Source organism: Gossypium hirsutum, chromosome D13 (genome assembly GCF_007990345.1).
Source record: "Gossypium hirsutum isolate 1008001.06 chromosome D13, Gossypium_hirsutum_v2.1, whole genome shotgun sequence".
Taxonomy (NCBI): Eukaryota; Viridiplantae; Streptophyta; class Magnoliopsida; order Malvales; family Malvaceae; genus Gossypium; species Gossypium hirsutum.
Genome location: NC_053449.1, coordinates 36,182,663 through 36,210,282, shown reverse-complemented (window position 1 = coordinate 36,210,282; position 27,620 = coordinate 36,182,663). Strand labels below are relative to the sequence as shown.

The following is a 27,620-nucleotide window of genomic DNA, read 5'->3' as shown; positions in this document are numbered from 1 at the left end:
AGAAAAAATATATATATATGTATAGTTTAAAATTAAATAACATATATTACATATGTATATATATATACAATAAAAACAATCTAAAAATAATAGTAAATAATAAAGTAACATATATATAGGTAAATAGAAATGTAATTAAATATAATAATAACAATAACAAATGGTAATAAAAATAATGATGGTAAATTAATTAACAAAATAAAAATATTAATCAGGACTAAATTAGAATGAAAACAGAAATTTTAGGGCCAATCCGCAATAAATAAAATGAAGAGGGGGCCGAATCAGGTGCACAAGAAACAAGGAGGGAGTAAAGCGGAAAATATCCCCGCCCTCCAAAACGATGCGCTATGAGAAGGACTAAAGTGAAACAACAATAAAATATGCGGGGCAAGTTTAACAAATAAAGGAAAATTGAATTAAAACACCGAAACAAATCAGGAGGACCGATGGCGCAAATATTCCCTCTGAGACCAAAGCGCACGGATCTGGCCATGCGTGGGTCGGGTCATCGGGTCAATGCCAATACAACACCGTTTTGGAGCCACTGAGGCAAAGCCCAAACGATACCGTTTTTATGCCCAGCATGAATGCCCTATTAACCTATTCAGCAGCCCCTTTTCATTTTAAAACAAAAGTAAAAAAAAAAAGAGGAAACCCTAGGCCCTCTCATGGCTGCGCCGCTCTGCTCATCGATCCATCAAACGGATCTCCGAACCCCTACTCAAGCTCCGACGGTGACAGAGAGAACAAGGGATTCGACGACGGCTTTAATCAGGTATGGGTTCTAATCACCCCCTTTTTTCTCTTTTATTTTATATATGTACTTATATATACGATTAATAACGAAACAGAAAATAAAGAAAAGCAATAATAACAGAATGGAAAAGGGAAAAAAGAAAACCTTTTTCTTTTTGTATTGATTTCCTTTCTTTGATACAGTATGCGTTCTTTTTTAGATTGTAGTATTTGGCTTTATATAGTCGAATCGGAAAAAGAAATAAAAATAAAATGAAGATGAAATCCCATCTATTTTCTCTGCTCTTTGTTTTTCAATTTTTGCTGTCCTTTTCCTTTTCTGCGTGGTTGTTTGCTTGTTTGCTACGCAGGTACAGTCGTACAGTGACGTGGCATGGCGCAGCGTGTGGAGGCGTGGGGAGAAGGAGGCGCACGTGCGGGCAATGGCGGCTGAAGGCTTAGGGTTTTGGTCTCTAGGGTTTGTAGAAACTGTTTTGGTCATTGGGCCCTATTGTAATTGGGTTTGGGCTTGGGTAATGTATTTGGGTTTAATTTATTATGATTTGTAATCTGGACTATTTTTGGGACATTTATTCTATTTATTTGGGTTTTGCAATGTATGTGGGTCGGGCATAAATTGGGTATTATAATAATTATTTATTAGATGTCTATTAAAATTTAATATATATTTATCAAAATAATACCTATAAATTTTTATTAATTAAAAAATTATATTACAATTTTTATTTTATTAGATCAAATTAGAAATTAGGTGTAAGTTATTTTATGTCAAATTATGATTATGGTCCCTCTACCACATTTAAATTTAAGATTTAGTATTTCTATTTTAATTTGACATAATTTGATTCTCTACTTTTATTAATATCATTAGTTAATTCAAATAGTCGATAAATAAAAAAAAATTTAATTATAGTGAGAACTTTTATGATGAAAACTATGATAAACATATATATATTCAACCTATAGATCAAAATAAATATTTTTAAGACTTAAATTTATAATTTATCCAATCTCATTAAAATAAATAACTAATACCCAACTTTTTTTTCTTTTCTTTTTTTTTCCTTTTCCGTGTAAATACAAGAAGGATTTTTTGCAGAACTTTAATTTTTGACGTTTAATGCCCCTACATTTATGTCTTTTAATTTTATTTTTCAATAATATTTGAATTTCAGAGTAGTTGAGATATAAGTTATATTCTTGGAAGAAATGGCTAGGGGAGTAGGCATTCTTTCAAGCACTGTGTGAAACAACAAATAAACAAAGGACATAGGTTACTTATGCAGTTTGATTTCTCTACGTTTGCAGAGCATAGCTCAGTGAGAAATATTCACTATCTTTAATACTTACAACAAGTGATAATAATCTATTACTCACCCATGATAATCTCCTCACCTTTGTACTTTGAAGAATGAAACTCTCACTACTAAGTTCGTCTCTATGAACTCAGCAAGTAAAACCACAACACAAATGATTTTACTATCAAAATACATTCACAATATAAAGCTCCTTACTCGAATAGATTAAGTGCTCAATCTCTCTACAATAACCCATACAAGTCTCTCAATTATATATAAGATTTCAAGACTTGCTTACATAAGAAGATTTATCACAATCTCACTAAAACAACAATAAGATAAAATGAATACAATATAGTAATAAGTAGCATTGTAAACATGGACTCTTGGCAGTTAAGAATGCAGTGTTCCAATTCAATCCAATCCAAAATCCACGATCAAATGGAATAGATAAGGATGATCCAATCCAATCCAATCTTCCAAATATGTTTTCCCAAGTGATATGATCTTCATTTATAGGCTACTTATCATCCACATAATCAACACAACCCTTAAACACAGTTCAATAATTTGCCAACGACATAAATATGGAAATTATCTTAACTTGTTCTAGTGGTCCAAGGAGTGGGCACTCCCTCAGGCACTCAATCAACCTTTCCATATTTTTCAACAATCTCCGTATTTTGCAATTTGTTAAACAAAACATATACAATGCAGCAAGCTCTAACATCAATTAACCTTAGCTCCCCCTCAACATATTTCTATCAGCTCAATAAACTTAACTTATAAAATAATCAGGTAAATTAATCATCAATGCTAGGTTGAATTTACATCAATAACTAACTAACATAATTATAACTAAGAAAGCTAATGAAGTAATGAAATGATACATCAAAGTAATAGAAATTCATAAGTAGAATCACTTCACTAGCAGTATCATAATAAAAAATAATATAGTAGTAGTAGCAAATAAGTACACTCATCCAAAAACTAAAAAATTGAAATAGTAGTTCAATAGTTCAAAAACCCAAAAAAAAATCATGAAGCTAAATGTTGAACACTCCCTTTAATACAACAATTTAGCAGACTGAAAATAAATTTCTTTCAAACATAATCTCCCCCTTTCGATAGTCTCCCCTTCAACTGAATCAACTTCCTCTAGCATCCCTTCCATTCTCTCCCTTTTTGGTAAAAAATGCCAAACTAATCCTCATTAGGAAACAGAAATATACCAATGAACAAAGCCTTTTCTTTGTCAATCAATTTCTTTACTACTTTGGCTTCAGCTCGAGTCTGTCACAGTAACATTGGTTGAATTCAATGGAAACTCGAAGTTCAAAAACTATTCGTTGTTTGATTCCTTTGGGGATGGAAGCAGTGCCTACGGTAGTTGGTACTCCCTAGAAGGGGACTTCTTCCTTGTCAGCTTTCTCTGAGTCAAAGCTTGAGACTTCTTCAGGTTCATTCAATACATGTTTTCCCTCAAACCATTTGAGAGAAAATTTGAGCTCAATGACAAGCTTCTCATATTGTTTGATAGCACAAACAATTCTTGGATTTTGGGAGTATAATACTTTGAATATTAAATAAGGATAAGGCAACAAAAACCTTGTAAAATGTCTTTCAACATACTTTGAAATTTCATAAAAATGACTTGAATAAGGTCGAACTCAACCATCTTGACCACTTTTCTCAAAAAAATGGCCATCCCCTTACTCATCGTATCCCTTTGGCTATTTGGAAGCCAATTACAAGTTGCAATAGCAAAGATAGAACCATAAATAGTGGACAAATATGAAGCATGTAAAGTGTTGGGAAATGTGCCCATATTGTAATAAACATGTAAATGTTTTTTACTTATTTGAACGACGGATAAATAGATAAATAAAGTTAATTTCACATTTCACTATTATATTTTTTGTATTTCTGTCTTTTATATTTTGTATGCATAGTGAAATTGTGACAAGCAAATATTAGCTCATTGATTGTCTAAGTTCAAACTGAAGATAAGTGGCATTATAAGAACGTTTACATTACGAGAAAGAAACTTACTTTAGTAGATAATCTAAATAAGTGTATAATCCCGTAAAAGAATCTAAGTGAGCATTTGATTCAAATACTGAAAAGGATTATTATGTCGTTTACAATTATAATTGGAGAGATGGCTAGTCTTGGCTATCAAAACAGTTGACTCCACGGGTAGAGACGTAGATTTATTCATTGGTAGAATGATACATTGGACTGGACCTAAGATGAATTAATTTTGAATACATTTGTGAATTAATTCACTTGTGACGTTCATGGTGTGATTTACCTAAATCCTGAGTTAGTTGCTGACCATGCGTATGCAACTCATGTGTTTTGATAAAAGTGGAGGCTTATGCTCTAAAGATGATCGAGCCCATAGCCAGTATGTTGCGTACATGACTTGTGTATGGCATGACTTTACTAGCAATAGTGAAATTCATAGCTCAATTAAATAGTTAATTATATCCTCTCATTGGTATTGTGTGTACTGATAAATATGGAATGTGGCCACGAGTTGCTTGTTCTCGAGCAAGCAATTTATCAGTCATTTGTTGACAATGATCATATTAATCATTAAGAAGACACAATGGTGACAATGAGATAAAATAGGATTGTATTGAGTGAACAAATTTAACTCAAAGGAATCAAGGATATTATATGAGAGTAACACACACATGACGAGGTCATTGGACAAAGCAATTGGATGAATTGCTTTCGTAAATAGTATACAATAAGGAGTTTTCAATCATGGTACTTATTGTGGACTGACTCCATGATTAAGTAATTGCCAATTATCAAAACGATACTTCTGGACATAAATGCAATTACCAGAGCCTAATTGTCTATGTCCAATTAGTCCCTCTGCTAGCTCAACAAAAGCTCGATCAGACTACATTTGAATCAAAAAAAATTCTACAACTTTGAAAATAATTTGAGTCAATTTATTCGATGTGGAATTAAATTATGTGGTCGTGAGAATTGTTTAACTAGAGAATTTGATTAAAGAATTTTCTTGAAAAATTAATTTAAAAAATCTAAGTGATTTTTGGAAAAATTGATTTTGATCAAGTAAAATTAAATTAATCAAATTAATTAAAATTAATATGATATTTTTAGAAATTAATTTTCAAGTCAAACAATTGGCTCAATGAGTAATTGAACTTAAAAATCTGAGATCATAAATAGGGCTTGGGAGCTCAAAATCGAGACCAAGACCCAAAAACTGGTCAAATTGGGCTTAGTATATGAAATTGGGCCGACAGTCCAACCGGTGGCTAGACTAGACCAGTCAAATTGCCACTAACTTGGATCAAACCAATAGTAGCTGAATTGGCTCGGGGTGCCATAAGGATGTCGCACCTGCATCAACAAACACGGCGGTGCCGGCAGCGTCCCGAAGGCTGGCGACAGTTGGTCTTCAGTGGTTGAGCAGTGGAAAAGTTACACTCCTAATGGGACTCTACTAGAGAATTTGATTTCAGATTAACTATTCCAAAAATAATAATAGTTTAATAGTTTAATATTAAATTAAATTAAATACTTATCTTAATAGTATTTTATTAATTTAATATTAAAGTGATTATCTTAATATTAAATTATAAATATTTTATTATTTTAATAAGATTTGATATTAAATTTAATCTAATATTTATGTTGATAAATATTCTATTAATTTAATATTAAAGTGATTGAGTTTAATCATAGTTAAACTCTCTAAACTCTCCATATATAAAGAGAGTCTTGGGTCATTATTTTACACCTACTTGAATTCAAGATAAAGTTGTAGAGAGAAAATTCTCTGAAGAGATTATTTCAGAAAAATTCTAAAGATATTTTTCTGATACTTGTCCTAAAATTTTAGAGAAATTGAAAAATTACCCCACTGGTAATTTTTGTGAAAATTTTCTGATTCGAAGAGAGCCTACAGTCGACAAACGTGAGCTTAAGGATAGCAGAGAAGACTACTTGGTCTAAGCGCTCATCCTAGACGAATTAAAATGGTACAATTTTGATTAAGTGTTTATTACTTTAGATATCACAACTAAGATTTTATTTTGGAAAAAAAAATTTAACTCTATTGTCCCTAAATTTATATTTCCGTTGCAGTTTTCAAACCCATTTTTCCAACAAAAAGTACCACTTTTTGTCCAGGTTGGATAGAGGTTGTTTTTCAAGGCAGTAATTGTTTGATCCATGGTTTCACCAAGCTCTACTATATTCATAGTGTAACAATTCAACACTTTCCTAATCTCCTCAAGACCAGACTTATATATTTCTCCTCAACTAAAAACTTTATGGAAAATTTTGTTGTTCTCATAAGTTATACCTTTTTTCAAATTGGCAAAATATTCATAAGCATTTTTCATATAAGGTTGAACATAACTTACAAACCCAAAGAGTCCAGCATTCTAGAGAATATGATCGATGCAATGGTCTGTAAAACTATTTTCATCAGTATTATGATCATAAATGAAACCTGTAACACCCTATACCCAGCCTAGTTGCCAAAGCCAAATATCAAGATTCCACACCACCGTCTCATGTCATATACAACAAGTAAAAGCTCATTCCAAAAGAATCGTCTTTCATATTATCAATTGTATAGGTTTTAAGTCAATCATACTCTTTAGTTATCATCATCACATGCTAGACATACATTTAAAAATCTTATCATCATAGCTATATATGCATAAGATCCATTTAGCAAAATTCCCCAAAACTGTCCGTAGGTATCAATACTAAAGGTGAGGTATCGATAATTTTCTCAAGTGGTATCGATACCGCTTGGAAAATCGATATCAAAACTACTTACTATTTCTTGCCCAAAAATTAAAACCTGGAAAATATCGATACCATTGAAAACGTATTGATAAAATTACCCTGAGTATCAATACTCGTGATAGGGTATCGATACCAATTTATGATTCTGACTTCCTACACAATTCAAAATCACAGAGGTATCGTTTTTACAACATGTATATCAATACCTCTACTTCAGACCAAGAAAAATACAACATATATAAGTATATAAGTCATTCCAACCTATATTAACTCATCATGCTATCACGGCATCATCAAATAAACGTCAAAATGACCGTAATAATAGTCTCAAACATCAAAAGTAAGTCCAAGCTATAAACAACATAATACGAAACGAATCTCATAAACTTAGAACAAAAAGTCTATGGAGGCATCCAAAACATCATGAAAAATATCAGTAAAAGTCTACCACATTGCTTTATTCCCAAAACAAAAACAAATAACAATAACACTTACAAACTAATGGAAAAGGGCTTGCTTAGATTACCCATCGAAACCACACCATTCACACTGACACACAATTAATCTGCAATGGTTTAAGAAGGGGGTGGGTGAGCTTAACAAGCTCGGTGAATGCCTAGAACAACTACCATGCAAACAATTCATCCAGAATTAACGAAACAACCATGTAGCACAACCTCAACAGTTCCAACTTTAGTGTCATATTATATTTCCTCGTGCATTATTTACTAGTTCTTTTACATGGTAATCATATTCACTTTTAAGCATATATCACATTACACATATAAGCAACATTTAAGCATATATCACAATACTCATATAATCACATAACATTCAAGCATATATCACAATACTCAAAAACATGTTTATAGATAAATAACATAATGGTCACATATCATATAAACACATATCACAATACACACATATCCATAATTTAAGATAATTTGACACTTGAGCTATGAAACATAAAATTGAGTTCTATCATCACTCATCGGATACACGATTCTCCAACATACCACATAGACTCACAGAGTCAAACATGTCCCAAAAGTGAAGCATGAAGCTATCACTTTCATTATTTCCCCTCACATGTCTCGTTGAATGGAGCTTAGCTCACATTCTCTTATCCCTCCAACATGTCTCATGGCCTCAACGCCCAAAATCACTGTACATAGTACTCACAATCCTATGGCATACTAACAATATCCAACGGTTTCAAGATCATAAAGCCAAAATATCTTAAATCAAACATATATCACTTACCGATTATCCATGCACTATCACTGCATATTTGCATTTTTAGCAAAACATTGTCACTAACATTTAACATGTACATAACATGTACATATTTGCACTTTCACAACAGTTATCATAACCACATATCACATGTTATATTATCTCATCTCAATTCAGATATTCACAAACACATAAGCACATAGTTCACAAGATAACATAGATATGAGAAAGCTTACACTCAAAATTTAGAGTAGGAGTTTAGGCTATTACTAAATTCCCAAATAACTCTTTGAATCATGTTCACAAGCAATTATTCCAAACACTTACCAACACGCTTTCAGCGAAAAGCCGAATGCTCAAACTAGCCTTTCCTAACTTGTAGATGGTCCTAGCGAATTTGAAGCATCAAGACAACAATACATTCAAAAATTAGCTAGAGACTCAACTTAACTAATTAAAAACTTAAGCCTAAGCTAAGTTCTCAAGTAATTGAAACCTTCGACATAGCAAACTTAAATACTAAATATCTCGATTTATACTTAATCTTTTTGCCTAAAATGAAATCCATTCATCTAATTATTCACCTACAATTAATTCTCAACCTTTAAACTATGCAAAACTACTCAATTCATGGTATCAAAATTTTCAACATGTTGATGGCAATTTTAACGAAAATTTATAAAAACCTTAGAAATCCTTAACAAAACTTTAAAGGAAGTTTAAAAACCTTCTAATAATGTCAAAACAAGTAGAAAAACACTTTGAAACCATGTTTTTACCCAAAATCCCGTAATCCACCATTAACGATCCAATTTTCGACTTTTATTTAAAACATGTGATTTAATGGCTAAAAATTCCATCTAAAAGACCAGATAACATTTAAAACTAATTAGGAATTGAATCGTTACCTTAGTTGATGAAAAACTGAGCGTTTGATCGAAAACCTAAAAAATCCACAAGTTTGATAATGGAGAAATCTATGGTGTTTTTGGGTGTTTTTCTTGGATTTTATAGAGGTTTAATGTTGGAAAAGTGAAAGAAATCAAGAGTATGGAGTTTGGGAATCAAAATCGATAGTAAAGTGCTTAGAAAAGCAATGGACGACAACAACAATAAAAGGGGAAATAAACTAAGGTGAAACTTATAGGTGGCAGATGATATTAGGGTGATTTTTAAAATTTGATTTAATTTCCTCTTAAAAACTCACAATTTTGACTCTTTTACAAATTAGTTCAATTTTCAAATTTGAAGGTATTTAAAAATCTTTTTCAAAAATTGATTTAATTTTCTAAATGCCATAATTGAAAACATTACCGATATGCCATGTCACAAAATTCCGAACACCCTAAGGCTAAAATTTCTAAAATACCCCTAAAACTCCTAGGCCCTATTTTGGGGTGTTACAAAACCCTTTAAAATTAGCTCTGAGTATCTTTTGGAATAATTAGGATATCAGAAAACCTTTTTCTTGATTGTCAAACTGAGAGAATGAGAGAAGACTTAGAGGGTTCGAAATGTTTAAGGCTGGTAGAACCAAGAAGAATAGTATTTGCCATTGAAAAGCCATAACAAAACTAAATGCTCCATGAGCTAAGATGTGCAATCATCAAATTCAGAAATTTTGAAGGTTTAATTTATGTCTTTTTATATTCACATTTGCCTTATTTTATTAGTTTGAAACTGAAATTGACTTGAATATATTTTTTGTTTAGAATTTCTTAAATAAAAGGGAAGTGTCAACATTGAGAAATGATGGTCAATCTTCTAAAAAGAAAGAACATTGTAATGAAGCTTGACCTTAACATATTTCTATTTTGAATGTATTTATGATTTTAAACACATTTTATGTTTGTATAATTCATGTTGTGCTGACCAATTGCAACAATACAAGCCAAAAGATCTAACAAATCGATTATTTATAGTGGAACTAGATCAAAGTCTATTATAACAACTAAACAATTATTACTAAGAAAAAAAAATTATGTCTTGATTTATTTCCCCAAATAAAATTGGAATTCATTTGTTTAACCACTAACACATGATGCAAGATAAAGAAAGTAAAATAGTTGAATTTGCAATTCCTCTACTAAGTTGGATATGCACATTTCAACTCAAGATGGCATTACAAATGACTCCACTGTTGTTGCTTGTGTTCAACGGATGGTCTGATAATTTAAGTATGAACTTGTGAAACTAAAATCTAAGCTAGTAGAACTCTGAACTAGTTGCTGTTTGAATATGAATTTTCAATAGTTTTTTTTTAGCATGTGTTGTTGTTTGAATCTAACTTTGCACTATCAATTTGATAAGGTACACTAAAAAATTAGTCTCATAGGTAAAAGAAGTTAAAAAATAAATGGAGTTTGTTATGATCTAATGTCCTAAATGTAGTTTATTCATCATCTATATTTGTAATTTTTTGAACAGATTGGTTTAAAAATTTTCATTAGTTACATTAATATCGTTTGTATATGTCCTTAATGATTTTTGCACGCAAAAAAAGAAGCAAATATTGAGTCATTGATTACCTAATGTTTAACTAATACTAAGTTGTATTACGTGATTAGATTGTAATGCGAAAAGTTAAGCAAATTCGTTAAAGGACTATTAGGCCATCTATTAAGCCGAAATGGTAAGATACTTTGTTTTGGGTATCAAACTGGTTTACTCCCAAAAGATAAAGACATAGATATGATTGTTTGGGTTAGCAATACATTGAACAAGACCCAAGTCAAATCCACCCTAGATTAATTCACTTGTGACATTCATAGTGTGACTTACCTAAATCTTGAGTAAGTGACTGATTATGTGTGCATGTCTCATATACTTTGATATATTAAAAGCTTAAGTTCAAATAACTAAAGAATCAAAAGCTGGAATGTTGAATATACGACTTCTGCATGACATAACTTCATTTACAATAATTCATAGTTGAATAAAAGGTAAATGGTGTCTTCTTATGAGCATAACATGATAGATGGAAAAGTAATGTGACTACGAGTCATTTGACTAGGACAAATGGTTTAATTACTATTTGTTAGTATTGACTTTTTTCATGAAGCTGAAATGATTACTATGAGATGAAATAAAATCATATTGGGTGAATGGATTTAGTCCAAAAAGATTAAGGATATCTTTTGATGGTAACACACTTATGACAAGGTCATTGGATAAGCACTTATTAAGTTGCTTAAATAATGATATATAATAAGGGAGAGTTCAATCATGGTACATTAGTGGAATGACTCCATGATTAAATAATGTTGTAATTAATAGACGAAGAGTCATAATTTAATTACAAATTATTTGAGCTCTAATTATATATGTTCAATCAGTCCCTTTGCTAGCTTGATATAACCCTTAACGAATTGCACGTAGAACTGGTAATATGAATTGAATGAAAACAACGACTAAGAGAAATAAATTGTATTTATCACTATCCACATTGAATGTGTTTTCTCGTTAAATAGAAAAGATGACTTAGAAATGAAATTAATTTCTTCAAATTACTATTGAATTGAATGCAAATAAATAATTAAAATTCGAAGTGAAAATTAAATTAATTAGTCATCGTAGATTTATTAAATGAAGCAATTAAATATTTTTCCTCATAGATTCTAATACTTTAAAATTGTCATGACTTTAACAAAATTAGAATTTGGTTGAGAAAATAATTTAATTGGGTAAAATTAATTTAATTAAATAAATAATATTTTGGGAAATAGAAAAATAATTATTTGGTTGGATAAATTATAAGTGTTGGTTAAAAGTTCTGATAACACATATAATTGTACCCAATACCTGAGATGAGTTCGAGAGCCCATCCCATGAGAAAGGGGCAGGAAACCCTAGTAAACAATAGGGCAAGTCACCGCCCCTTGGTATTCCACTTATGTTGTATTTTCTATTAAAATATTATCATTTAATTATCCCTTGTTTAAGTAAAACTCTTGTACTATTTTCATATAAATAGGAACTATGAGATGACCTAAAAATACACAAGCACAACCAAGAGAGCTTCGTTACTTTGTCAAAAAATAGTGACAATTTATTTATAAGAATAAATTCTATTTTCCAAAAAGTTTAAATTTTTCGGTTTCCATGGAAAGAAAATTAACTTTCCCACTAAAAGTTAATTAAAGTTTTCATTCTGTGCATTCGTTCATTTTGTTGGGTTCATACTCAAAGCAATTTAGAGTTCGAGGATAACAGAGAAGATTGTTTGGTAGAAAGTCGAGAAACGATTTAGACCGCTTGCACAAAGCACAGATAATAATTCAATTTAAGATTTATTACTATAATACCACAATACTCAAATTTAAGAAAAATTTTAAACTTCCGTTTTGCAATGTTCACTGTGTTCTTAACTTTTTTCTTTTTTTTTTTCCAATAGAGTGAAGCTTAGATGTTTTTTTATTGATATATTAAGTTTAATGTTTTTAGCAGTTTCCATTTGTATTTGGATACTAGAATGCTAAAATGTGGATGGACCAAAAACATTTTCAAGTGATTATGCAAATCTATCGGCATAGAAAGATTAAGGAAGCTCATGTAGGACCAAAAAAAAAAAATTGGAAGGACATGAGGCAAATTCTTGCACCCACAATTTAAAACAGCCAACTTCATCTACACTCCATGACTTGAGAACTTTTAGTGAAGACCTTTATCATACATAATGAATTCTTAATAATCTTCGTAAAGACATAAAATAATATCAAACAACAAAACTACATAAGGCGAATCCTGCCATTTTATTTTTGAAAATTCCAAAACCTCGATTTGTGCAGAGCTTTAAGGATTATCACAAGCATGTATTTGTTTTCATGTTAGTTTAAATCCACAAAGAGCAGTACCATTTAAAAGGTTTTATCCCCTTAGTATAACGACAACACAACATATATCTTTTAATTGCTTTTATGGGTGTTTGAACCTCCTCGCAATATCAACACCTGGATTAAGCATATACAACGAAAAATTTGTTGAACTATTTTCAGCTCATGCATCATTGAGACAAGTTTTTGCATGTGAATAATATGAATGAAAGGAGACATCAAAACCGAAAGAATTTAGTGAGAACTCTAAAATCTCGATATTGCTATCTACGTTGGTGTTTTGAATGTTTGGACCTAACCGCAGATGAGATCTAAAGCTCTTGTCCCCTAAGCACCTGGAATTGCCAATTGTTGGTTAACTCTAGGAACATCTCCGGTCACGCAAGCCAAAACACCAAATTTAACAATTTCACAGTGAAGAGCAAGGGCCTTACGTTTCATTCTATAGTGAGAAATTTCTATGGATTAGAATTAGCTGAAGTGATGTTTTCAGGCCCTCAATACTTTTGTGGTATCATTTCATGTATTCAGGCCAAGGATTGAGAAGCAAAGTAATATTATATATATATATATAAATCATGGCAACTTACAAATTCCTTTTCAATAGATACTTCAAGAAAAATGCAAAGAGAACTCACAAGCGCTGGGTAGTCCACCTGGCCCAGTAGGCCCGATCCGACTAGGGTTAAATTTAGATAAGAATTACATTTAATTTATATAATAAAATATATTTTTAAAATTTAAATTTAATTATAAAATTATATAAAATATCAATTTAAAAGATAATATTTTAATATTTTAATATTTTTTAAATAGTAAAATTAATTTTTTGAACATACAAAACCGATCTAAAAACAAACCTGAACTTGAAAGTTTTTTGGAACCAAACCTTGACCTGACCTACCTAACCCATTTACACTTCTAAATTTTGAGTAAAAATACCAACTTATGACAAATTCCATGTTACCTAGCAATTATGGTAACTCAAAATTGGTTCAAGTAATTACTTGACTACTAAAATGTGGAAGAAGCAAATAATAATGAAGAAAAATGCAAGGAAAGGTCATGTGGATTTTGAGCAAAGCGACCAACTTAATATTCAAACCCAAAATTGGTTCTAAGTATTTATATGTTTTTGCTAATACACAAACTTTACATAGAGGTGCTCATGGGCCGGGCGCCTGGCCCGGCTCGGCCTGACAGTCCGCCCGAAATATGGGAGGGTTCGGGTAAAAATATAGGCTCGAAATATGGGCTTGGGCAAAAAAATGAGGACCGTTTAGAAAATGGTTCGGGCCTCGGGCACCACTTTTTTGGCTCGGGCCCGGCCCGAATATAATAAATATTTTTATTTTTTATTTTTTATTTTAAAATACTTTTTTTAATTTTTTTTAATTTTAAAATATTTTTTTTTTATTTTTTTATTTTTAAAATAAATTTTTGGTGTTTATTAAAAAAATGGGCCGGGCCAGGCCGGGCTCGGGCTTATGAATTTTTTCTCGGGCCGGGCCTGGACAAAATTTCAGACCCATATTTCGGGCCAGGCTAGGCCCGGGCCGAAATTTTCTTCTGGGCCCAGCCCGAACCCGGCCCATGAGCACTTCTAAATCTACATACTATTTGCAAATAACAATAGTTTTCACTACAACAAAATAACCTTAAGATGACATTTTTAGGCTAACACTTTCCTCAGTGTTGGGATAGACTTTTCTATATATGCTTTGGCCAACTCTTGATGTAAGGGTCGGGATATGCATGCCTAAGGCAACGCTTAAATAAGTGTCGGTTTTGTCCAACACTATGCCGACTTTTGTTATACTTTTCCCAATTATATAAAAGTGTTGTCATATGAAAAGTTTAAGATGACATTTTTTGGACTGCGCTGACCCTTTTTGGGGTTGTTTAAATTTGTACTTTTAAACAGCTTTTTTGAGTGTTGGCAAAATTTGATTATATCTCGACTTTTTAGGAAGAGTTGGGAAAATATTAACCTATCCCAACCTTTTTTATGTGTTTGCAAATATTTTATCTAACCCAACCTTTTTTGTGTTGTCTTTGTCTGCTCATGATTTATCCTAACATTTTTGAACTACGTCGTTTTAGATTTTCCCCTTCCTAAACAACTAAACTGTTTTCCCATTTGCCACCAATCCATTTCCAATTCCCCCCTCCAAAAAAATAAAATCCTTAAAACTACCCGTCTACCCTATTCGACCATTTCCAATTTTCCCCAAAATTAAATTCTGAACAGACAAACACTGGTCCCTTCTCGACAATGAGAATCTGTTTCATGACTTTTATTATTTGAATGAGGATCGTCGATGGATGCTTCTTAATTCTTAGCAATATCAGCTCTTGCATGCCCGAATTGTAACTTGCTACAGCCGTAAGCCATACTCCCTTCTCCACCATTTCCACTTTCTCTCTTCTTCTTCTTTCTCCTTTCGTTCTTTTCCCTCTCTATATCGTATCAAAAAGTTGTAAAAAAATATGGGACTCGAGTGAACTATATAAGGTGTTGGTGCAAACAAGGTCTATTCCAACCTTTTTTAGGTTGCCTTAGACTGGTCTATCTCAACCTTTTCTAAAGGTCAGCCTTGACTAAGTCTTTGCCAACCCTTCAATAAAGATCAGCTTATATTGGATTATGCCGGCGCTTTTTCAAAAGCGTCGTGGTACCTATGTCAACTGCACTAAAGACAACGTTTTCGGAAGCGTCAGGAGAAATGTCAGGATGATCTATGCCAACCTTTTTTGCGTCATCTTAAGTCCAAAAAAATGTCGCGGTAAGCCTATTTTATTGTAGTGTTTCGAAAAAAAAGTGTAGATTAAGGGCATAATTATAGTGCTCTTGATTGCTTCAACCAATAATTACGACATCTAAATAACATTAAAAAAAATGAAGATACTATCTAGGTTTAGTATCACAATTGATATTGTCTAATACTTCACAAAACAATATCACATATATAGCAAAATCTAATATGACTTAAAGAGCAACAACCCATCAAATTAGGGTCTACTTATTGTTAAACAAAATAAGAATAAGAAGGATATAATCCCTTTTACTTCAACTAGATTTTCATTGACTTTTTCTTTAATTGTTGGGTGGGTTGGCGCTCCACCTGAGGGTTTTCATTAGAGATTAATGATTTCTTTTTGGGGTCTGCCAAAGGTTTTCACTATAACAAGAGAGAGTGTTTTAATTTTATCTATTTTTGGCTCAAAATTTATGAACTCATATATTTGGGTTGACCCATTCCATTTCACAAGTAGGAATTCTTTTATTTAATTCAATACTTTTTATTGTCACGTCAGCTACAATGTTATGTCATGTTAGTAACCAACGGTAAAATTATTTTGAGGGACTAAAATTTTAGCTTTTTGAACTTACAGGAATTATAATATTTTTAATAATATAAACACTAAAATGATTTTTTAGTATAAATTATACTTAAAATCATTAAATTATAGTAAATTTATGTTTTTGTCATTCAACTTCAAAACATTACAAAATAGTTACTAAACTATTTGAAAATTTTTATTTTAACCACCAGATTGTTAAAATCGTTATATGACATTCTCTATTCACACAATTTGCACCAATCAAAAGCACTCATTCCCCATATCTTCTACAATTAGTTTTTTAATTTATGAAATGACTTTGAACGTCATGAATATGCGAACTAAAATCAAAACAGTTTTATTTTCCAATCTTTAATATTGATTGTCAGATTGACTTAGATCTATAGTATGTTATTCTACTTGTCAATGGGTATTGATTCACCGTATCAATCGTTGAATCATCGCTTGAAGTTCACTAGTCGAACTTTAAAAAGAAAAAACTTAATAACTCAGTGACTAAAATAAAAACTTTTGAATAGTTTAGTGATTATTTTATAATTTTTTAAAGTTAAATGATTAAAGCATAAATAAACTTATTAATAATTTAGTGATTTTGTGAGGCTTACCTATTTATGGATGAGGAGTGAGCATTTTATTGAAGCAAGGAAAAAAATTCGAGTTGACGAGTCTTATTTTATCATCCTAACTCGATTTGAATTTTTTTCGAATCGATTTGAATAAACTGAAATTCAAGTCAAGTCAAATCGGATGAAATTGTTCGAGCTAAATTAAAAAATTAAACATTTCAAATAAAAATCTTGTTACAGTATAACTAATTCAATGTTTTAGCATGTAAATTTGAAAACATTTTCAAAGCAAAAAAAGAAGAAGAAGATATTTTAATATGAAAAACTTAATCATTAATTAACACCCCAATATTATTATTTTATAAAATATTTAAATTTTTAACTTTTTTATATATTCTTTATATTTTTTTAAATTTTTATATTTTAAAAATATAATTTTTAATTTTTTGTGTAGTTTTTGTTAAGAGAAACCAATTTGTTTATTTTTAAAATTGAAAAGTATTAGAGGAGTATCTACACCAATTTGTTATTTGAGTTATTTGAATCGTAAAATTTAACTTAACTCAAACTCGAAACTTAAATTATGTATTTGAATTAACTCAAAAAATTAAAATAACTCGAATAAATGACTTCTATTAATTAAAAATTCTAAATTTCTTTTTCCATTTTTCGAATTTTGCTCGAGTAAAATCCATAGATTGGTTAATTAATTTTAGGGTAATTGATTGGAGACCTAAAAGATGGGACTTTATACCAACATGGGTCCAATAAAATTTAAACGCTCATGAGAAAAATCAATGCCTAAAACCGCGTAAACCCATTGACTTTGGAAGCCTCCCCTTACTTTTTTACCCATTTCTTCCTTTGTAAATTACAATAAATAAGATTGAAAATAAATACTTCAACATGTCCACTATCACTATTATATTTGCTTTATGATTTTTTCTTTTTTTGTGTCAACGATTCTTTTATGATTTTATTTTCAATAAAAATGAATAATAAAATCCAATAAATTGAATAATAAAAGAGGGCATTTCTGATATTTTTGGCAAAGTACAAGTCCTAAACCATAATCCCAAACTCAAACTATAAAAACAAAAAGGGAAAAACCTTTCTATCAAAGAACAAAACACACAAAAAACCTTGTCCGAAACTGAAACTCTCCCAAAGTCTCCTTCTGTCTTACAATGTCTGAATCAGGCTTAACGGTGCTTGACGGAACCCATCTCCGATCATTCAATCCCTCTTTGCCTGAACTTAACGGCTCCGTCAGTGGAGCTCAACTCCTTGAAATCGCAGACTCCAAAGCCTCCACCTCTCTCTTTGGCCTCTCATTGCCTCAAAACCTTAAGGCTTCCGCTCTTTCTCGTGTCATCGCGAGACCCGGTGATCATGCTGACGTCACTTTCCGGCAAACAGAGCTCGACAAAGATAAAGCATCCAAGTTTCTCTCTGATTACATCTCTGCCATTGCTGATGAGTTGAAAGGTAAAGGAGGATTAAGTCAATTTTGATTACTTAATAGTTAAGATTTTAAAAAAAAAGAGAACCTTAAACTTTTTATTGATTTTGTGATCTGGGTTATTTTGATTTAAATTATTGCTTTGTTTTTTTTTTTGGTTGATTTGCTTAGATGATCCATTAGTGGTGTCAATACTGGATGGGAATACTTTGAAGATGTTTTTGGAGGATGAAGATGATTATGCTATGTTAGCAGAGAATTTGTTTACTGATATGGATATAGAAGATAAAGGGAAGATTTGCAAGAATGAGCTGAGAAATGCACTTGTTCATATGGGTGTTGAAATGGGGATCCCTCCTTTTTCAGGTTCCTCTTCCCATTTCCATATCATTTTTTCTTATGTTGTTTTGATGTATCAATTTGTCTTTTCAACTTTTGATATGGTGATCCTATTGAATGCACATGGTGAAACTCATTTATAGATCAATAAGGTCTTTGATCACTTCCTTGCACCCTCTTGTGTCCGACCGCATCATCCGTCATTTTAGATGGAATGTTTGACACCGTAAGTTCACCACCAGAATGAGATGCTACGTGGAAATTGGACTTATTACACGTTATGAAGTTTTCATGCAGCAAAAACTCGAACATCGTATTCATGGATTTAACTCAGTTCATGTATACAAGAGTCATTTATGGATTAAATGAGGTCTGTGATCTCTTCCCTGTGTCCACTTGTGCCCATTACCCTTCACTTTTTAACCATAAATTGAACAACATAATGACAATTGCTATGTGAAAAATATTACTTACACATTTTGAAGTGTTTATGCAAATATATATATATATCGAGCTTAATGTTTATTGATTTAACTTGGTTTAAGTGTCATGGTGCTTGATCTTTCATCTCGCAATCTGTACGGCTTTAGGCGATCCGTACGGCTTTAGGCGATCCATTCGCTCCAAGCTCACCTAAGTCAACCTTTACTCCCAAAAGTAAGGATTCCTTTAAGATTTCTCTAAGGCACCAATTTGTATAGCGGAAGCAATTGTGCCAAAAGAAACTTCAAAAGAATAATAGAAAGCCACAGAAAGAACACACACAAAGTGTTTGAGTAAATACTCAAAGAATTCTATTACTCTTAAGAATTCAAGTTACAATGGATGAGATACAGATGAGGGGAGACTCTCTATCTATAGTTGAGCTCCCCCAAAACCGACGGTGAAGATCAAATTACATTGTCGGACGAGATTAGTCTATCCTTTGATTTTAGGGATTTACAAGATTACATCAAATCAAATCTACAAGATATGATTCCCATATTTACTAAAAATAGCCTATGTTGTCCTATCTTTATTATCGGGTCAACCAGACTTCAATCTGACAGATTTCTCTAATAATTCTTGAAATCTGGTCAGTTCTCGTGGACTAAATGATCATCATCTAATCGATAGACCTCTATGGGGTGCATCCTGTGCCATGGTCACGGGCTTTACACTTTGGCTCGTGACACAAGCACATGGTTTCTGTCCAACATCATCATTGTGACTAAAAGTTCAGACATGAAAGCCTCTTGTTGTCCTTCTCTTTCTTTCCTTTCTGAGATGTTATTGCCTTTGCAATTAGGCACAAAATTAAATAAAAAGTGCATGTCCCGTTTCGGTGGGTGACTCCTAGTATTGGAATCTTATTTATGTCTATTGGGAGATAATAAGTATTTAGAATATTAATTCTTGACTTCATTCAATAATCAAAAGCTTAGATTAGATTCAATCATTTCCTTTATAATGTTGGAGTTCTCAGTCTATTGTACATTACGTATCACATTGTGTTAAATTACCGTAATTGAGTTCTCTTAATGTTCTTGCATGGGTGTGTTATGGTATTTCACTTTGTTATGGTAGCACCAATACACTATAGAAAATCTGCATTCTAACTGGAATGTATGATTAATGATAGCATATCATTATGTAAATCCATGGCAAGCAAGCACCTTCCCCATTATCAATCTCTTCAGAACCCCCTTAATGAATCTTGCGTGAATGGCTTATGAATGTTTGATGTTTCCCTTTACTTTTGCCCGATTGATTAGCCTTAGCAAGACCCTAATAAAAACCATCATCCTAACTCGAACGAATGATGAATGATTGCAACTTGCTGTGTAAATCAGTGAGAAAGCATGCATCCATTCTAGAGCTGCCGGACAAACTGGCAGTAGTAGCACATGAGAAATGCCTTTAGTCAAATAGCTTGTGAAACAAGTACTAATTAGCGGTTTTCCTGTGGGTTTGTCAGTTTCCATGCTGTAACAGATAGTGTGATTCAAGGAGATTTTCAAGTACGAAGTTAACATGTTATGTTAAACTCCGAAGCAAGAATCTTATTCTGTTCAGCATTACAGTTGCATTTTCTAATCCAGTGTTTAAAGATATGTTATCAATCGTCATTCATTGATGTCATAAAATTCTAATCTTTGTGTTCGTTCCGAATGTTGTTTGGACAGAATTTCCTCTGCTAAATGGCATATTAAAAAAGCATGGGGCCGAGGGGGAAGAAGAACTGGGCCAAGCACAATTTGCTGAATTACTTCAGCCAATTCTGCAGGAAACAGCTGATGCATTGTCTGAAAACCATGTTGTTATCATACATAATGTCAAGGTTGTCAATGGTTCTAAGCTAAGAAAGGTAGATCACGAACTCGATCTTTTCTTTGTTATATTTGTAATAATACAGAGATTGAAGAGCATATACTTTTTTGAAATTCTTCATGTAATTACTACTTAAACATTTTTTATCATTTCCAATTGGGTAAAAAAAAAACGAGGTTTTTCATGAATAACATAAGCATGTAATTACATACTTATATTCAGCACTTACACTCGAGTCCAACTAACATAAGAGTGGAAAAACTTGGTTATAATTTTGGAAAACTTAGAATGTGAATGATTAATATAGCTGATCCCGTTTAGTAGGAGAATTGATAGGTAATTGTTGTTAGGAATTATCAAGTTGTCGAACACAAGGGTGAATTCTGATGTCTAAGTTTACACATTGCAGCTCTTGGCAGACGAGAAGCAATTCGACAATGTTGTAGAGAGAGTTTTGCAGGAAACAAAGAGCGGAAAAGACGGGCTGCAGAAGACAACAGAGCTAATCAGGAGTTTCTTCGAGAAACATGGAAAGGATTTCGGCTTGCCACCATCAGAATCTAATGACGCTGTGATTCTTCTCTACGATGCAGTCTTTTCTGAAGTAGAAAATGAGGAGAGTGTTGTGAAAGCGGACAATGAATTCAGGGAATACATGAAAGACGTCCTCAAGAAGTTTGCAGAACAGCTTGAAGATAATCCCATCTATTGTGACCTTGATGATTAAGGGAGTGATTTAACAATGGATCCGGTTCTTCGGGTGATGGAGGCTGTTCATATTTATCCGGCATTTGCTTCTCCCCACAGGGATTCTTATGTTTATAATTATATGCTTAAATATATTGTATGTATACCTGATGATGAGGTCTATGTTGCATCTTTGATTCACAAACTAGTTTGACCTTTATCATAGCCAAATCCACTCACGTCTAAATCACATTACAGCAGTATAAATAATGATTTCATGGCTATTTCGGATTTACTATGGTCTTGATTTAAGTGTCAAAAGTTGTACAGGTGATAACTGGTGAAAAACACAGATTGGCACCACTACTCATCAATAGCAATGATGATACTATAATTTTAAAAGGGGAAAACACAAATTTGAATAAACTTTCAGTTTGTTTTTGTTAAGCTGGTTAACAAGAGGCAAAAAGGAGTATTGAAAGCAACAGCACATGGTGGTTTGATGTTTTCGCCTCCACAAATGGTGGGGCTCAGCTCAAGCCAATTGCTCAATGCTCTATCATTTTCTGAAGAAAAAGGGCCATGTTACCACATAAACGAGACAGCCTAGGGTTCAGTTTTTGTTGTGGAGTTGAGCTTTTTCAATATAGCCACGTCTGGTATAATCCTCGGCAAGATTTGAACCACAGATTCTGATGGTTTAATGGAGCTATCAAGGTCACCATCTAGAATTAAAAGAGGTTTTCAAATCATTGACAATAAATTCCAGCCCCAGACATGACCCCAAAAGGTCGAAAAAGTTGCCAGGATGCCCTATCTTACGCCTACTTGAATGAGTGTTGGTTTGGTTTTTTTTTTTTTTAAGAGGTAAAGTAATTTAATAGGTTGGCAAATTTTATTAAATGGTAGGTAGCAAACACATGATATTTAATGTACAAAGGGAAGTAGATAATGCATTGTTTGGTAGAAGCAATTTTGAAAGGTGCAGGACAGTTCAAAATTATAAGGATTAGAATTTTTAGAGAATTTTATATGAATTGTTTTCAATTTTTACCCATTTTTGAATAGCTTAGATGATTTGGAGCCTACATTAGTCCATTGAGAGTGATTCCATCTTCCATTACTTTGCTATTTTGTGAATTCATATTTTTTGTGCATTTTTTATTGCAATTCTTCATTTAACACAAAAACTTCAATAAAAGTTTGAGAAAAATGAAAAAGAATGATAATTCAGAATATTATGAGAGAATATCCCTCACATGAAGGTGAGGGTTTGGTAACAAATTCTATGAATTACAATACCCCATAGCAGGAACCATTCAAGGGACCACCAATGAATAATCCATCAGTTGGTATGAACAAAAGGAAAAGCAACTTGCACTGGCATTTAGATAACAGATCAGTTTGGTATATACCCATCGGTTCATACGAAGGTGAGAAGACATTAGGAATCGAAATGGCATTTATTTAAGCCTTGCATATCATGGAAAGCTAACTTCGAATACAATCCCCTTTAAACAACAGTACACACACTACAATACCAAAATTAAATACTAAACCTGAAACTGGTTTATGCATTCCCCCCATCTGCCAATAAAACTTGGCTTTAAAGCAACTACAAGACCTTTACTTCTTCATTCTTTGCCATCGGCTGCACGAAGTGAGCCCAGCTGGACTGGTGCTTGAGTTCCCACGACCTTGGATGACCCATAGACAGATAGGTCTATGCCTTGAGCCTTCTCTTTCTCAATTTGTTCCTTGATCCAGAAGTATGTAATTCTCAGCCCATCCTACAAAGCAGAGTATAATAAATATTCGCCATAAGTGAACCACAACATTTGCTCAAGTCATGATAATCGTGAGCGATAACGGAATTCAGTTACCTTCAACCTCATTGTAGGAGCCCAACCAAGTTTTTCTTTGATCAACGTATTGTCTGAATTACGACCACGGACACCCTCTGGGCCAGGAATATGATGGATTGGAAGATTTTTATCCTCAAAGCTAAGAACAATTTCTGCCATCTCATTCATGCTGACCATCTCATCACTTCCAATGTTCACAGGTTCGCGGAAATCTGACTTTGTCAATCTGAAGACATTAATTTAAAGAAGGTTAATCACTAAGAAGCTTCTTCCCACTATCAAAATTAGAATTGAGCCAAAATCCATCAGTTTTTCAGCTAAAAACATCCCACGCTAGAAACAGTAGAAAATTGCGGCTAAAAACACATCATACAAACGACATATTCCTTTCTAATTTTTAGTATAAGCCAATCCATGCAGACCAAACATTTATTAAAACCGAAACATTCATGGCATGTTCCTTTGAGCTTTCCCTTAAAATTTTTGCCTAAAGTATGAGTTTTGGCTGGAGGTGATATAAAAAATGCTAAATTTTTACCTAAGTACACCTTCGACACATTCATCAATGAAGGTGAAAGATCGGGTCTGAAGACCGTCTCCCCACATCTCAAACTTGTCAATGGAAGTAATAGCTTTTCTGCAAAAGGCAGCTGGAGCCTTCTCCCTTCCACCTATAAAATGGATAGACGAATTTAGCATGTTCTGTAAGAAACAAAATACATAAGCACTAACAAAAAGTAATGACTTTACCTTTCCATGTTCCAAAAGGACCATAAATGTTGTGAAACCTTCCAATACGACACTCGATTCCAAAATCTTTGGTGTAGTGCTTGCACAACTCCTCAGTTGCAAGCTTTTCCAAGCCATAAGCATCTTGAGGCTAAAACCAAAATTTAAGAAGTGAAAAATCAGTAATTACATCATACTGATCAATCAAGCATAAGGTTACCAGATAGTTGTTAATGACCACGAGTCACTAACCTCAGCAGGCCAGGCATCGGATTCTTTTAGGCTCACATTAGTGTCCAACTGCTTAAATTCAGGGTAGATACAAGCACTCGAGGCATAGAAAAACCTAAACAAAACAAGATATCGAGTTTAAACCAACTATTGCAATGAATAAAAGGCAAACACATAATGCACCAACCCAACAAACCTCTTAACTCCACTAATCCTAGCAGCCTCAAGCATGTTGAAACTGATCATAGTGTTGTTGTACATAATGACAGAGTGGTTTGACTGAATGAAACCCATCCCACCCATATCGGCAGCGAGGTTGAAGACATGGTCCACTCCTTTGGAAACTTTCAAGCAATTCTCCATGACTCGAAGATCAACGAGGTGGAATTCATTACAAAACATATCTTCTGTCATGTGCTCGTTCTTCTTCCAGTCAGAAGCAATGATGTAATGGCCTTCACTCTTCAGACGTCGAGCAATGTGGGAAGCAATGAACCCACCGGCACCAGTGATGGAAATCCGGAGTTTCTGAGATGGCCAGTAAGGCTCCCTCTCCAGAGCATCATAGGTGTAAGCACCATAGCTGGTTCCATCAGTACTGCCCATCCTGCATATACTCCATTACTCACAACTTATATGCTTGAAACTTAAGAAATTGAAGCAAGAAATTAACAAGTTGAAAATGCTACAACTTTACAATTTTAAATGAGTAAAGAATCTCCAAGTTTGGGGGGGCGGGGGGGATAAGTATATTAACGAAACCATAAATAAGTAATACCCCCCCCCCAAAGATAAAGATCAGTCTTTTTTTTTGGTGAATCAATCCAAGTGATTAAGTTTAAGAATACAAAAATTCAAGCTTTCATATAGCAGCGAAAGGCATATATGTATTCCTTTAGCTAGTAAAGTCAAACTGGACAAAGAAATTTATATTAGCAAACCATATTAATTATATATAAAAAAAGTCCTAATTCAGAATAAAAGTGTAGCAAACAAATCACTGCAATCCTCCAAAGTTCAAAAAGGAAGAAAAAAAAAAGCACATATTGACAAGCAAATATTTTCATTTTGGGGTAAAGCAATACACGTCTGCGATTAAATCATATAATTTTCTCAAATTCTAAATTCTGCGTAGAAGTGGGGAAAACCGAACACAAATGTTAAAAGAATACAAATGAAATTCTTTAGCTTCAAAGAATGGAAGCAGAGAATCCAAAAATGTGAAGCAGAGCGCGAATGAAAATGAAATTTAAAACAAACCAAGAAAAATTAAAAGCCATAAAATAATGACAATAACCATTTAGACACGATAAAGAATTAGGGGGGGGACAAAAACTTCAAAAACTGAGCACTGAAGCAGTACATGGAAGAGAAAGCAAGGAAAACCCAAGAAAGAAATTTACCTGAAAAAGAGTTAAAAGTTGAGAACTTTGACGAGAGAAAATAATGGAAGAAGGAAAGGAAGCAAATTCTGAAATAAAGATGAAAGGGCATGGATTGTGAAGCCTGTAATGCTCTGCTTTCTATATATATAGATGGAGCCACAAAGGGGGGAGAAAGTCACAAAAGCTACTATTTTTATTTATTTATTTCTTTCTTTCTTTTATGCTTAGCCTAGCTTTTTGGTTTTTTTTTTCCGTATGTTTTAGAAAGATTTGGCGACAGAAATTTGATGTTTTTATTGGGGTTTTTTTTTTTTGAGAAATTAACAACGATGAAAGAGGGAATAATTTTTATATTATATATAAAATTAGTTTCTTTCCATTAAAAATAAAAAATAAAATAGTATTATTTAAATAATTTCATATATTTATATAGATTTTTAAAATTAAAAGTAAAATTTAAAAAAATTAAAATTAAATTATAGTGATAATTTTTTTTAAAAATATAATGATAAAAATTTTAAATATTAAGATAAATATTTATTTATCTTAATGATTATTAAGTAATATTTATAATTATTATTTACTTGACCATAATTATATATATTTTTTCCTTAAGTAAATTTTTTAGGTAAAATTTTCAAAATTTATCTAACCCTTTTAAATTTTATTTAAAATCTTACATTTTATTTATTTAAAATTGTAAAAAAATAATTATTATTTAAAATTATAATAATATATTATAATTGTTTTATAATTGTGTATAAATTATAATGAATAACTTTAATCTATTTTTTAAATTTTTTTATAGATTTTGTAGTTCAATATGTTATTTTATAAATACAATATGTTAAATTATTATATAATTGATTAAGTCTTAATTCAGTTCACATTCGTATTGTTGAGAATACAGGAGAATATGATTTCAAGTGCATTTGTTCTCCTATTTTGTAACACTCCTAACCCGTATCCGTCGCCGGAACAAGGTTACGGAGCATTACCCGAATAAACAGATTAAATACAAACATTTCATATTATTTAACATTCATGTAAGATATTATTCATAAAGTCCCTTATATGAGCTCTTGAGGCTCAAAACATACATTAGAAATAAGTTGGGACTAAACCGGGTACTCAGAGAATTTTTCGTGAAATTTCAAAATTTTTCCTTGGTGCAAGGGACACACGTCTATGTGGTCAGGCCGTGTGGCTCACACGGTCAAGTCTCAAGCCGTGTGGGTATTCAAAATAAGGCACACGGCCTTGTCCCAGCCCGTGTCTATACCCATGTAACTCTCTAACTTGGGTCACACAGCCAAGTCACACGCCCGTGTGCTAGGCTGTGTGTTGTTGCAGGGGTCACACGGCCAAGCCACACACCCGTGTGCCAGGCCGTGTGAAAAGTCCTGAGCATTCTGTTTTAAAATTTAAAGATGCAAGGGACACACGACCAAAACACATGCTCATGTGCTAGGCCATGTGTCACATACAGCTGAGATACATGCCTGTGTCTCTGCCCGCGTGGATAAAATAATGTCATTTCCAAGCCTTATTTCTCACCAAATTTATCTTCCACCTACATAAATATTTTAACACATTCACAAGCCAATCCAAGACATTTAAACCAAACCAAAATCAAGTCTTATGCATGACATATCACATCATAAATCCTTATATCCAAACTTACCTATTTAACCAAAAATACATATAGACATACTTTAAAAGTTTACTCTCATTCAACCACACAAA

The 27,620-nt window shown here is 32.5% G+C and overlaps 2 protein-coding genes and 1 long non-coding RNA gene across 3 annotated transcripts; 2 read left to right on the top strand and 1 right to left on the bottom strand.

Annotated features, from left to right (window-relative positions):
• The first annotated feature begins 169 nt into the window (after window positions 1–169).
• Window positions 170–1,354, top strand: LOC121225431 (uncharacterized). The gene is made up of 2 exons (XR_005923313.1): window positions 170–778; window positions 1,110–1,354. It is a non-coding gene; the product is annotated as an uncharacterized lncRNA (long non-coding RNA).
• A 16,565-nt stretch (window positions 1,355–17,919) lies between these two features.
• LOC107936907 (uncharacterized) lies at window positions 17,920–21,959 on the top strand. Its single transcript, XM_016869695.2, has 4 exons — window positions 17,920–18,354; window positions 18,500–18,694; window positions 20,833–21,014; window positions 21,387–21,959. The coding sequence occupies exons 1-4, from the start codon at window positions 18,054–18,056 to the stop codon at window positions 21,702–21,704; spliced, it is 996 nt and encodes a 331-aa protein (XP_016725184.2). The 5' UTR covers window positions 17,920–18,053; the 3' UTR covers window positions 21,705–21,959.
• A 1,149-nt stretch (window positions 21,960–23,108) lies between these two features.
• LOC107936906 (GDP-mannose 3,5-epimerase 2) lies at window positions 23,109–26,202 on the bottom strand. Its single transcript, XM_016869694.2, has 7 exons — window positions 25,893–26,202; window positions 24,686–25,096; window positions 24,511–24,604; window positions 24,280–24,409; window positions 24,068–24,200; window positions 23,548–23,755; window positions 23,109–23,454 (listed from the first exon to the last, which is right to left on the bottom strand). The coding sequence occupies exons 2-7, from the start codon at window positions 25,093–25,095 to the stop codon at window positions 23,299–23,301; spliced, it is 1,131 nt and encodes a 376-aa protein (XP_016725183.1). The 5' UTR covers window position 25,096; window positions 25,893–26,202; the 3' UTR covers window positions 23,109–23,298.
• Between the last annotated feature and the right edge of the window lie 1,418 nt (window positions 26,203–27,620).